We start from the raw sequence: 14,206 nt of genomic DNA, 5'->3' as shown, positions 1-14,206 counted from the left end.
TAGTACTGGGGTTTGCTCTCAGGACATCATGCTTGCTAGACAGGCACTTTTCTGCTTCAGCCCCTCTGTCAGCCCCTCAAAGAAACTAAAAGCCCAAAGCCAACATCAATTTTAGAAAATTCCTTTCATCAAATTAAGATATAAATTAATTTTGTTCTTTTTAAATTAATTTTTTATTATTAGCACATTATAGCAATATTAGCAATATTCAGGGGATATACTGTGACATTTACATAAGTACTTATATATATCTTAATGAGATTCACCCCCTCCATCTTTCTCCTTTATTTCTCCTCCTTCCCCTTCCTAGAACAATTTCAACAGGTTTCACTGTTCTATTTTCATACATGAATACAAAATATTTCCACCATCATTGCCCTCCTTCACCATTTTCTTATGCCCTCCTGGAGCCTCCCACTGGAACCTACCCCTGGACAGGACCTGTTTTACCTTCCTGTCCTTCATAAAAGAACATTTTTTGTTAGTTTATAACAGTTATACATGGGATATAAATTAATTTTAAGAAGGAAGGGACTGAGTCAAATCTGTATGGTACAGAAAACTAGAATGGTTTCTAATGACCACACTAAATCTTGTAACTGCCAGACAAAAAGTCTAGTGTGGAAACTTCTTTCATACATAATATGAGAGGCACACAAACTCTTGTCTAAAATCCCAAAGCCTGATGTGTATCAGAATTTTCCAGATTTTAAGGCTGGGAGTGTAGCTTAGTGGTAGACTGCTTGCCTACATATATGAGAGTTTGGGTCCAATCCCTAGTACCACAAAAAAGGGGAGGGGGATCCAGATTTTAGGATACAGGGAAGAAGCCCTCATTCCATAAGCCTAGAAATTCCAGGAACCAGCACAAGCTGGAAGAGGAACAGGAGTCTCCATAGAGAACATAAGCACATGACCCTGTTGACACCTTCATTTTGGTTTCTGACTTTCAGAACTGTGAGAGAATAAATTTCTGTCATTTAAACCACCAAAGGAAGAAAAAAGAATTTCCAGAATTTTGACAGGGAGGATGACACATAAGCCACATTACGGGACATCTTTGCTGGTTCTATAACCAAACAGATTATCTTTTTTAAAAATAAAACCTATAAGTAGATAAAGACTACAAATAGCATTGCTGTAACTGGCTGGGTTAGACCACGTTTCAGTCTCTCTTTTTTTTTTTTTTTTTTTTTGTCTTTTCTCTTTTGGTGCTGGGATCAAACCCAGTGCCTTGTGCGTGCTAGGCAAGCACTGTACCACTGAGCTACATCCCAGCCCCAGGTTTCAGTCTTTACAGCATTTGGGTTTTGGAATTGTGGATAAGGGACTGTAGACCTGGGCGTCCATATTAATATCTGTACTGGTAAAAGTTAGGCTTCCTCCTTTACAGATACATATTCTAGAAAGTTATATCTCCACCTCATTGAGTTTACATGTCACATTATACAACTCCACAGGCACAATAAAGACAGCACTGTTTGGAATTGTTCTCACCGCTTTGATTAGCATATCTAAGTCTGTGGATTCAAACTTGTCAGGATTCATGTGGTTCAAGTGATCAAACTGTTTTAGAAGAGCTTGGTGGTCCATGACTACATCTGAAAGAGAGAGAAAACTATAAATGATCAGTTAGTTGAAGCTATAAACAATAAAAATGACAAATGAGAAAAAGAATTCATACTTATTCTTATAGAAATTTATAAGAAAATTAAAGGACTTAGAACAGGAGCTCATATTTCCTAGTAAAATATTACACATATTGTTTTTTTGGCTGGTTTTTTTGTTGTTGCTGTTGGGACTGAAATTTGAACTGAGGGCTTTGTACTTGCAAAGCAGGTGCTCTACCACTTGAGGCACACTTCACACCTCCAGCCCATTTTGCTTTAATTATTTTGGAGATGGAGTCTTTTGATCTATTTGCCCAGGCTGCCTCAGACCATGATCCTCCTGATCTCAGTCTCCCAAGTAGCTGGGATTACAGGCATGAGCCACCAGTACCTGGCTCACATATTGTTATTTGTTTGTTTGCCTCCTTTGGCAGTACTGGGGTTTGAACTCAGGGTCCTGCACTTGCTAAGCACATTTTCTATCACCTGACCCATGCCTTTTTTATTTTTAGTTATTTTTCAAGGTAGGGTCTTGCATTTTTGGCCAGATCTAGCCAATATTCCTACCTGTAGCCTCCCACATAGCTAGGAACACAGGCATGAATGACCACACCAGGATTATTAATTGAGATCAGATCCCACTAACTTTTAACTGGGGCTGGCCGTGAACTATGTCCTCCTGATCTCTGCCTCTAGAGTAGCTGGGGATCATAGATATGAGTGACCATGCCCAGCCTAATATGCACATTATAATGTTATGTCTTGAAAGATTAGTTAAGTATCAGCATAAGGGCAAAAACCTTTTTTATTATCTTAAAACTACCAAATATCCTTAGTATTAGATAAACTCTAATGCAGTGCCCTCATCAAAGGTCTAAGTAGAATTTCTACAAAGAATTATTCTAAAATTTATATGAAGGAGGCTATTGGAGTGGCTCAAGTGGTAGAGTGCATGCCTAGCAACCATGAAGCCCTGAGTTCAAATTCCATTACTGCCAAAAATAAAAAAGATTTAAAATTATATGAAGGAATTCTTCAATGTTCCAATGAATCCTCTGTGTAACAATAAAAATCTAATTCAGGTAAATTCATTTATATTATGATTTATCCTTAAAGATACATCAATTGTTACTTGAAAATGTTAAGACAAAGTACAAAATGAAATGATGAAATGATTCTGGATTATTTCAACTGTATCCTGTTAAATGGCCACATGGGTTCATGTTGGAAATCAGTGTTCTCATTTAAGGTAGAATATACAGTATGGAAGGGTGGAAGACAAGAAAGAATTCTGTGCAGATGGATGGGAATTAGCATTCTCTGTGTGAACTCAGGATTTCTAAACATCTACAGGCAACGTGGATATGCACATGTATGTATATATATGCATGCACGAACATACACATAGCTCTGTCTGATAGAAGTATCAAGAAGAAAACATACTCCAGTAGAAGAAGAATACCTACTTCTGCCTTTGAGCTGCAATATCATTCCCCACTAAGAAGAGCCTGGGCTCCTCAGAGAAATGGAGATTCCAGGGCTACAGACCAGGTGAATACAAGATAAGCCTGGAACATACTATTAGACCAGAGAGTAATGACAGCTCAATTTAGTCCAGCCAAGTCTTCACTGCATTCTTAGTAGTTTTACTTATGAAGAAGAGATTTTTTAAAATACTTAGTTGTAGAGGATTCCAAGATGGCAGCTAGAGGGAGGAAGCAGAAAGTGTGCTCCCTAAAGTAAAATCTTGGAGAGATGCTGGAGAAACACCTTACAGGAAAAACCACTGAGAAAAGGCAAAACTTTGATTCCTCCACACCCCCAGCCTGTGCGTAGCATCTCTACTTCACATTAAACAGAGAAACCAGGAGGGCCCCTGGGCTGCCACCAGACGCCAGCGCCCAGATGGCTCGGAAGACGCAGACCACAAGGTAAGCTAAGCAGCACGCCGTACTCCCACAGACAATCCTGGGCCAGATCAGCATAGCCCCCTGGACAGACCGACCCTCACCCAGGGAAAAAAGAGAAACTGAATAATAAACAATGACAAAAAAGACACATAGCAAAGAGGGCGGGGCGCCCTGAGCGCCAAAGGTGGGGGGGGCAATTCCTCACGGAACTGTAAATAAACAGGCCGGCCGGATAAGGCAGGAGTGGCAGCACATGCTCAGCAACCAGGAGCGGGAAAGCTTGTAAAAGTGGTGGTGGGAGGAAAACTCCACAGAAGAGGGGGAAAGGCCCACTTCCCACGTGAGCTGTAAATAAACACACCGGCCTGAGAAAGCAGGTGTAGTGTCACCTGCCCCAGTGTGCTTCAAAAGGGGAAAGTTTGTAGCAGTGGTAGTCGTGACCAGGAGAACTCTAAGTAAACAAAGCCTGAGGGGCCAGGTGAGTGTTTAGCTCACTCCTAAGATCTGCATAAATAAAGCCTCCAGCAACAGCTGGCTGTCAGCAACGGGCAGGTGAGCTGCAGCCTCAGATAGCCATTCACAGAACTATCTCCAGACTCTTTTTTTTTCTTTCTTCCTTTGATGAGCCAACAACCGAACTACACCTGCATACTGAAAAACTTACTGAAACTGTATTGCATTTGAACTTGGTACACTTTGTGGTGTTTTTTTGTTGTTGTTTTGGTTTGGTTTGGTTTGGTTTGGTTTTGGTTTTGGTTTTTTTCCCCTTTGATAAGACAATGACAGAACTACTTCCGAGACACCATCTCCAGGACTGGAGGCTGAGGGACTAACACCAAAATTATTAAGACTGAAACTTTATTGCATTTGAACTTGGAGATTTTTTTTTAATCCTCTCTCTGTTTCTCTAATGCCTGTTTAGCTTACTGTTGATTAGTACACTATTTCTACATGTTTATATCTTTTTGAAACTTTTTTGTTTGTTTTCTTTTTTAACTTGTCTGTTTATTTGTTTTTCCCTTTTCTTTACCTTCTTTGTTTTCCCTCTCCTCTCAACCTTCCATTCTAAATATCACTATTATTATTATTACAAGCTAGAAAATACTTAATTGCACACAGTACAGGGACAATAACAACACCAAGGGCAATGATGGGAAGACAGAAAAAAACAGGGAAACCAGTTTCCCCACAGCAAAAAATTAGTACAGGAACCCCAGGGAAATGAAGAAAACAGATCCTCAGATCCAAACTCTAACAAAATGAAGATAAACTATGCCAAAGAACTGAATGAAGCCCACAAGAATAATCTAAAAGAAGAAATCCTACAGGTAATCAATGAGAATTTTATAGAGATGATACTGGATATGGTCAGCCAAAATGTATAGGAGACACTCAAGAAATTCCAAGACAACAAAAATAGAGAATTTGAGAAAGCACAAGAAAAAATAAAAGAAACCACAGAAGCACTGTATAAACACCAAAGTGAAACAAAGAACACGATTAATAAAGAGATAAATGAACTCAGGACGAAAATAGACAACATTAAAAAGGAAGCGACTCAGGATATGGAAAACCTCAGAAAAAAGAACAAAATAGAATTGCAGAACAAAATGGAAGGCCAATCCAGTAGAATAGAACAAACAGAAGACAGAATCTCAGAACTCCAAGATGAAATGGTAATTAAAGGAAAAGTGAAGAACTATTAGTCAAACAACTCAAGACATGTGAAAATTAAATGTAAGAACTCCCTGACTCCATCAAAAGACCAAACTTGAGAATCATGGGCATTGAAGAAGAAGAAGAGGTACAAGCAAAGGGAATGCATGATATATTCAAGAAAATAATAACAGAAAATTTCCCAAATCTAGAGAAATCTATTCCCATACACATGCAAGAGGCCTCCAGAACACCAAATAGACCAGACCAAAATAGAACTACCCCACGGCATATATCGTTAAAACAACAAGTACAGAAACCCGAGAAAGAATACTGAAGGCTGTAAGAAAGAAAAACCAAATAACATACAAAGGTAAACCTATCAAAATCACAGCAGACTTCTCAACAGAAACATTAAAAGCAAGAAGAGCTTGGGGTGAGATTTTTCGGCCACTGAATGAAAATAACGTCAACCCTAGGATACTCTACCTAGCAAAACTATCATTCAAAATAGATGGAGCAATAAAAGTCTTCCATGATAAGCAGAAACTAAAACAATATGTGACCACAAAGCCACAACTACAAAAGATTCTTCAAGGGATTCTGCACACAGAAAGTGAAACCCAACATAACTATGAAAGGGAAGGCAGCACCAAACTACAGAAAAAGAAAAAGCAAGAAAGTAGAGAGTAACCTCAATTTAGATATGCACAATCAAACCTTCAAACAACTAAGAAACTAAATGGCAGGAATCACCACATACCTATCAATACTAACACTTAATGTTAATGGGCTTAATTCCCCCATCAAAAGGCACCGTTTGACGAAATGGATTAAAAAGGAAGATCAAACAATTTGTTGCTTACAGGACACCTATCTCACCAACAGAAAAGAGCATAGGCTTAGGATGAAAGGCTGGAAGAAGATTTACCAAGCCAATGGCCCCCGAAACAGGAGGGAGTAGCAATACTTATCTCTGACAAAGTAGACTTCAAACCTACATTGATCAAACGAGATAAAGACAGACATTCCATACTAATAAAAGGGGAAACAGACCAAAAGGAAATAACAATTATCAACCTATATGCACCCAATGTCATTCACCCAATTTCATCAAACATACCCTGAAGGACCTAAAAGCATATATTAACTCCAACACAGTGGTTGTGGGAGACTTTAACACCCCATTATCATCAATAGATAGGTCATCCAAACAAAAAATCAATAAAGAAATCCTAGATCTAAAATATACCATGGATCAAATGGACCTAGTTGAAGTCTACAGAACATTTCATCTAAATTCTATACAATATACATTCTTTTCAGCAGCCCATGGAACCTTCTCCAAAATAGATCATATCCTAGGGCACAAAGCAAGCCTCAGCAAATATAAGAAAATAGAAATTATACCATGCATTCTATCTGATCACAATGCAATAAAACTAGAACTCAACAACAAAAGTAAAGACAAAAAACATGCAAACAGCTGGAAACTTAATAACTCATTGCTTAATGAACAATGGGTCATTGATGAAATAAAAGAGGAAATTAAAAAGTTCCTGGAAGTCAATGAAAATGAAAATACAACCTACCGGAACCTATGAGACACAACAAAGGAAGTCCTGAAAGGAAAGTTTATAGTCATGAGTGCATATATTAAAAAGACTGAAAGATCCCAATCAATGACCTAATGATACATCTCAAACGCCTAGAAAAACAAGAACAAGCAAATCCCAAAACAAATAGAAGGAGAGAAATAATAAAAATAAGAGCTGAAAGCAATGAAATAGAAACCAAAACCATACAAAGAATTAATGAAACAAAAAGTTGGTTCTTTGAAAAAATAAACAAGATCGACAGACCCTGGGCAAACCTGACTAAAATGAGGAGAGAAAAAACCCAAATTAGTAGAATCAGGAATGTAAAAGGGAAGATAACAACAAACACCATGGAAGTCCAGGAAATCATCAGAGACTACTTCGAGAACCTATATACAAATAAATTCGAAAATCTTAAAGAAATGGACAGATTTCTAGATACATATGATCATCCAAAACTGAACCAAGAGGATATTAATCACCTGAATAGATCTATAACACAAAATGAAATTGAAGCAGCAATCAAGAGTCACCCCAAAAAGAAAATCCAGGACCTGACAGATTCTCTGCTGAATTCTATCAGACCTTTAAATAAGAACTGATACCAACCCTCCTTAAACTGTTCCATGAAATAGAAAGGGAAGGAAAACTGCCTAGCACATTTTATGAAGCCAGTATTACATTTATCCCAAAACCAGGCAAAGACACCTCCAAAAATGAGAACTATAGGTCAATCTTCTTAATGAACATTGATACAAAAATCCTCAACAAAATAAAGGCAAACCGAATTCAACAACACATCAAAAAGATCATTCACCATGACCAAGTAGGCTTCATCCCAGGAATGCAGGTGTGGTTCCACATATGAAAATCAATAAACAGATGCAAAGACAAAAACCACTTGATCATCTTAATAGATGCAGCAAAAGCCTTTGATAAGATCCAACACCATTTCATGATAAAAGCTCTAAGAAAACTAGGAATAGAAGGAAAGTACCTCAACATTGTACAAACTATATATGACAAACCTACAGCCAGCATTATACTTAATGGAGAAAAACTGAAACCATTCCCTCTAAAATCAGGAACCAGACAAGGATGCCCACTATCTCCACTCCTATTCAACATAGTACTGGAATTTCTAGCCAGAGCAATTAGGCAAGAAGAAGGAATAAAAGGAATACAAATAGGTAAAGAAACTGTCAAAATATCCTTATTTGCAGACGACATGATCCTATACCTTAAAGACCCAAAAAACTCTACTCAGAAGCTCCTAGACATCATCAATAGCTACAGCAAGGTAGCAGGATATAAAATCAACATAGAAAAATCATTAGCATTTCTATATACTAATAATGAACAAACTGCAAAAGAATGTATGAAAACAATTCCATTTACAATAGCCTCAAAAAAAAAATCAAATACCTAGGTGTAAACCTAACAAAAGATGTGAACGATCTCTACAAGAAAAACTATGAACTTCTGAAGAAAGAGACTGAGGAAGACTATAGAAAGTGGAGAGATCTCCCATGCTCATGGATTGGTAAAATCAACATAGTAAAAATGTCTATACTCTCAAAAGTAATCTACATGTTTAATGCAATTCCCATCAAAATTCCAATGACATTCATTAAAGAGACTGAGGTACACGATACCTGACTTCAAACTAATATTACAGAGCAATAGCAATAAAAACAGCATGGTACTGGCACAAAAACAGACATGTAGACCAGTGGAACAGAATAGAGGACCCAGATATGATGCCACACAGCTATAACCAACTTGTCTTTGACAAAGGCGCTAAAAATATACGATGGAGAAAAGACAGCCTCTTCAACAAAAACTGCAGGGAAAACTGGTTAGCAGTATGTAAAAAAATGAAACTAGATCCATGTATATCACCCTATCCCAATATTAACTCAAAATGGATCAAGGATCTTAATATCAGACCCCAAACTCTAAAGTTGATACAGCAAAGGGTAGGAAATACTCTGGAATTAATAGGTATAAGCAAGAACTTTTTCAATGGAACCCCAGCAGCACAACAACTAAGAGATAGCATAGATAAATGGGACTTCATAAAACTAAAAAGCTTCTGCTCAACAAAAGAAATGGTCTCTAAACTGAAGAGAACACCCACAGAGTGGGAGAAAATATTTGCCAGCTACACATCAGACAAAGGACTGATAGCCAGAATATTTAGGGAACTTAAACTAAATTCTCCTAAAACTAATGAACCAATAAAGAAATGGGCAAGCAAACTAAACAGAACTTTCGCCAAAAAACACATGAAAAAATGCTCACCATCTCTAGCAATAAAGGAAATGCAAATTAAAACCACACTAAGATTCCATCTCACCCCTGTTAGAATAGCCATTATTAGGAACACCACTAACAACAGGTGTTAGCGAGGATGCGGGGGAAAAAGGAACCCTCTTACACTGCTGGTGGGAATGTAAACTAGTACAACCACTCTGGAAAAAAATTTGGAGGCTTGTTAAAAAGCTAAACATTGATCTACCATATGATACAGCAATACCACTCTTGAGGATATACCCAAAAGAATGTGACTCAGGTTACTCCAGAGGCACCTGCACACCCATGTTTATTGCAGCACTATTCACAATAGCCAAGTTATGGAAACAGCCAAGATGCCCCAGCACTGACGAATGGATTAAGAAAATGTATTCATACACAATGGAATTTTATGCAGCCATGAAGAAGAACGAAATGTTATCATTCGCAGGTAAATGGATGGAACTGGAGAACATCATTCTGAGTGAGGTTAGCCTGGCCCAAAAGACCAAAAATCGTATGTTCTCCCTCATATGTGGACATTAGATCAAGGGCAAACACAACAAGGGGATTGGACTTTGATCACATGATAAAGCGAGAGCACACAAGGGAGGTATGAGGATAGGTAAGACACCTAAAAACCTAGGTAGCATTTGTTGCCCTCAATGCAGAGAAACTAAAGTAGATACTTTAAAGTGACAGAGGCCAATAGAAGGGACCAGGAACTAGAGAAAAGGTTAGTTCAAGAAAGAATTAACTTAGTAGGTAACACACATGTACAGGAAAGCATTGCGAGTCAACTCCCTGTATAGCTAGTCTTATCTCAACTAGCAAAAACCCTTGGACCTTCCTATTATTGCTTATACTCTCTCTACAACAAAATTAGAGATAAGGGCAAAATAGTTTCTGCCAGGTATCGAGGTGTTAGGGGAGGTAAGGGAGGGAGTGGGGGGGAGGGAGGGGAGGGAGGTGGCGGGGGGAAGGGGGGAGAAATGACCCAAACATTGTGTGCACATATGAATAAAAATAAATAAATAAATAAAAATTTTAAATAAATAAATAAAAATGCTAAAAAAAATAAAATAATAATACTTAGTTGTAAAGAATATGACCAGATAGTGAAATGTATGAAAAGATGCTTAACCTTACTTGTAAGTAAGAGAAATACATATTTTAAACTATACTATACCATCTAACAGAACTGCAAAACTCAGAATTATTGCTTGTGGGTACATGGGTTTTTTGTTGTTGTTGTTTCTTTTTCTTTTTTAATTTGTTTCTTCTGACAGGTTTAGAACAAACACTCAGTTTGCCTGAATCTTAATTTTGCCCCACTTGAATGAGCAATAAAGACATAAGTCCAATTGGCAAAGTGAAAGGGAGTTGAGATAGGTAATACGTATTGATACAATCTTTATGGAATCAAAAGTGGGAATATTTATCAAAACTACAAATACATACATCATTGTTATAGCAAAAGTAATAGTAAAGTTTATTAGGAAATGAATTTAGTACAACAGGATAACAGTGGGGAGAAATTGGGGTGAAAAACAAGAGAAACATTCCTGCTCCCCATGCAGGAAATGGGAATAAAGACTCCTACATATATCTCTTTGGTAAAGTCACTGTGGTGAAATTACCCAGAAGATAATGTTCTATGGATACATATTTCTCCATATGTAGAAGATTGTTCATTAGAAATAACTTAAACATCCTTCAACAGGGTCCTGGTAAAAGAAACTATGGAATATCCATATAATAGTATTCTGTGTAGCTATGAAAAAGAAAACGTGAAACAAAAGACAGGACTGTAAAATAGGTATTGAGTGGGGGGGCACTTGAGGGAGAGTGAACAAAGGAGATTAAGGTGAGGGAATATGGTTGATGGACTTCATACAAAATAGAACAATGGAACCTCTTGCAATTGCTTTAAGCGGGGTGGAGAGGGGGTCAAAGTGGAGAGATAGTGGGGGTGATCTAAACAATGTACAATATAAGCCCTCACAGTATTTTCTTTATTCCAAGATAGGTTTTGAATGTCATTATCTAAAGAAATCATGTGATGTGATGTAGGAAACAAACATATCCTAGGTTTAAAAAAAGAATATAAAAAAAAATAAAATAAAGGTCATCTCTATGTACTAAGCCAGAAAGAGCTTCAAAAAACATTATAAAAAGTAAAACACAATAACACAATGCATAAAATCAGTATGGTATGCTACCGTTTTTATAAAAAGAACTTCTAAAAAACACACTTCTTGTGTTTACTTACTTAAGAATAAAGAAACTCAAGAAGGATGGCATTGAAAGACCTTAGGCACTGACAAGTTGCAAAAGTATCAGGTACATTTGTGTTCTGTACTTTCTTACACTTTATGGTTTTAAGCCATGTGAAGGCACAACCTACTTTGGGGAGTTGTGGGAAGGGGGGAGGTGGCACAAACAATGTGTACACATGTAAATAAATGTAAAAATGATAAAATAAAAAGAGAAAACAAAAAAAAACTACATCCCCCAAAATTAAAACCCAGTAAGCTCTCCTTCAAATTATCAAAAATTCCAGTTCATAAATTCTGAATGGATATTCACAAGTTTCCAACATCACATCACATGATTTCTTTAGATAATGACATTCAAAACCTATCTTGGAATAAAGAAAATACTGTGAGAATTAAGGGGATAGAGGATGTCTAAGAAGAAGGAAATTTCCAAACACCTGAGGCTTGGCTTCAAGAATGGAATTACTTGCTAGAGTATCTCAAGAACTATGGTATGAGCTCAGTTTACCTCTTATGAATATCCTTAATTTCAGGATTATGAGTATTTGATTCTTGTTTTCTGAGATCATTCACTAGCTGGGGGCTTAAGACACTACATAGGCATTTCTGCAAAATCATGTACCAAACAGAATTTTATGTTTAAAATAAGATTATTCATTCCCAGAGCCAGAATCCCGCAGGTGAGATTTAGTAACCTGCACTTTTCATGAGCTTGCCAAGTGATCCTTGAGTTCTTAATCTAAGGGTTAAGAACTACTATTGCAAAAGTGTGACTCAAGCAGTAGAGCACCTACTTTGCAAGTGTAAACCCTGAGTTCAAACCCCATCCCACCAAAAAAAAATTTTAATAAAAAACATTTTTAAAAAGAACTACTATTGCACTAAAAGTAAGTGTTCAGATGTTTATTATGACAGTTAACCACCCAGAAAGCCAACCTATAGAGGCATGTCACAAGGACACATGAGTCAACTGACAAAATCTGGCCCCTTGATTATGCTCATAATTAGAAAGATAATAAAGGAAACTTACTACAGTGTCACCTACTACTTTCATGATTTTATTTTCTACAATTAAATCTTTGATTCATTTATACTTATTCAGATGTACTTATTTGAATATACTTATTCATTCATACTTATTCGGATTTCCAAATGGCTATCCAGTTGTAATAACACTATTTATCTAAAAATTTATCTTTATCCTGCTAATAATGAGATACCAACTGTACCTTAAACTAAGTTCTACATGTACTTAAACTCTACTTCTTGAATTTCTGTTCTGTTCCACTTGTCTTTCTAGTTATATGTCAAAAACCACATAGTTTTAATAACCAAGGCATATTGGCATATTCTAATATTTAATACTAAATACAGGTATCCACATAAGAACTTTAAAATGAACTTGCTAGTACCAAAAAAATGTATATATTTTTATTTGGGTCATGTTAAACTTATAAATTAACTAGGAAGACTAACATGTTTAAAATGTTGAGTATTTTTTTAAAGGTTTTTTTTTTTTTTGGTGGGACTGGGGTTTGAACTCAGGGCCTCATGCTTGCTGGGAAAGCCCTTTACTGTCTTTTGTATTGTATATTTTCGAGATAGGGTCTCAGGAACTATTTGCCCAGTACAAGCTTCAAATAGTGAACCTCCTTATCTCTGCCTCCTGAGTAGCTAGGATTACAGGCGTGAGCTACCCTGTAATCAACCTGGCTAATGTTGAATGTTTGTATCAAAAAAATTATGCCCTTCAGGAGTTACGTTAAACTTTTTGTTAGTTGTGCATATTTTTAATAGGTTTCTTCTGGGTCTTTTATCTTGGTTCCTATTGTAAATGAAGTTTTTTGTTAAATTTTATCTTCTAATTAGCTACTGTTTATACATACGAGTAATATTAATTTCTTTAGATTATGTTTACCTTGGTTGAATCCTATTGTATTGCAAGGTTTTTTTTCAGTTATTTTGGGTGCTCCAAATATACAATCATATCATCTACAAACACAAGATGGTTTTATCACCTCCTTTCTAATTACTGTACCTCTGATTTTTTTCGCTTTGTAAAATGGTTTTGGCTGATACCGTCAGCACAATGTTAATTAGTAGTGGTTAGAGTAGGCGTATTGTCTTGTTCCTGATTCTAGTCAGAATGCATACCTGTATTTCCTCACTAAGTGGGATGCAGCTGAGTTGAATATAGCTGAGTTGGATTCAGAAGTATCTGTTCATTGCCATTTTATTACTTTTTTAAAGTTAACAATGGGTCTTCAATTTTGTCAAATGTGTTTTCTATATATTTGGAGATGGTCATGTAAGCCCTTTTTCTTTTCTTTTTCATGTAAGCTCTGAGATAACTTCCTTTAAGATATCCTTGCATTTATGTCATAATGAAACCCATTCTTTTGTAAAATATAACATACACTAATGAAAAGCTAAAAAATAAAGCAACTTCTACTTCATAGCTGTTCAATATTCTCATAGTCTAAATTCCGGGATTCAGAACACAGGATTCAAATATTTATTCTAGTTTTATCACTTGTCCTTTAGCTTTGTTTATGATTTTTTTGTTTTGCTTTTTGGCAGTACTAGGGCTTGAACTCAGGGCCTTGTGTTTGCTAGGCAGACACTCTACCACCTGGATCACTCCACCAGCCTTTTCTTATGTTGGGCATTTTCTAGATAGGGTCTTGAGAACTATTTGCTCAGGCTGGCTTCGAACAATGATCCTCCTGATCTCTGCCTCCAGAGAAGCTAGGATTTTAGGAGTTAACCATCGGTTTCAAGTGTGATTTATTCAATTGTTGCTGCATTAAAATTTTTAAATTTGTCGAAGACATTCATCACAGAAATTGAAAAATCAA

General features: G+C 36.6%; 1 protein-coding gene and 1 pseudogene across 11 annotated transcripts in view; both read right to left on the bottom strand.

The window, feature by feature from the left end:
- The window catches only part of Nucb2 (nucleobindin 2), a 59,484-nt gene that overhangs the window by 21,532 nt on the left and 23,746 nt on the right, over nucleotides 1-14,206 (bottom strand). For all 11 annotated transcript variants that reach the window (XM_074042431.1, XM_074042465.1, XM_074042421.1 and 8 more), the window contains one exon: nucleotides 1,498-1,601. In XM_074042431.1, coding sequence (XP_073898532.1) covers nucleotides 1,498-1,601 — 104 coding nt within the window. The remainder of the gene's footprint in view (nucleotides 1-1,497; nucleotides 1,602-14,206) is intronic.
- Nucleotides 10,341-10,455, bottom strand: LOC141416713 (small nucleolar RNA SNORA27; annotated as a pseudogene).

This window comes from Castor canadensis, chromosome 1 (genome assembly GCF_047511655.1).
Source record: "Castor canadensis chromosome 1, mCasCan1.hap1v2, whole genome shotgun sequence".
In the NCBI taxonomy this organism is placed as follows: Eukaryota; Metazoa; Chordata; class Mammalia; order Rodentia; family Castoridae; genus Castor; species Castor canadensis.
This window is presented reverse-complemented; position numbering and strand designations above follow the sequence as displayed.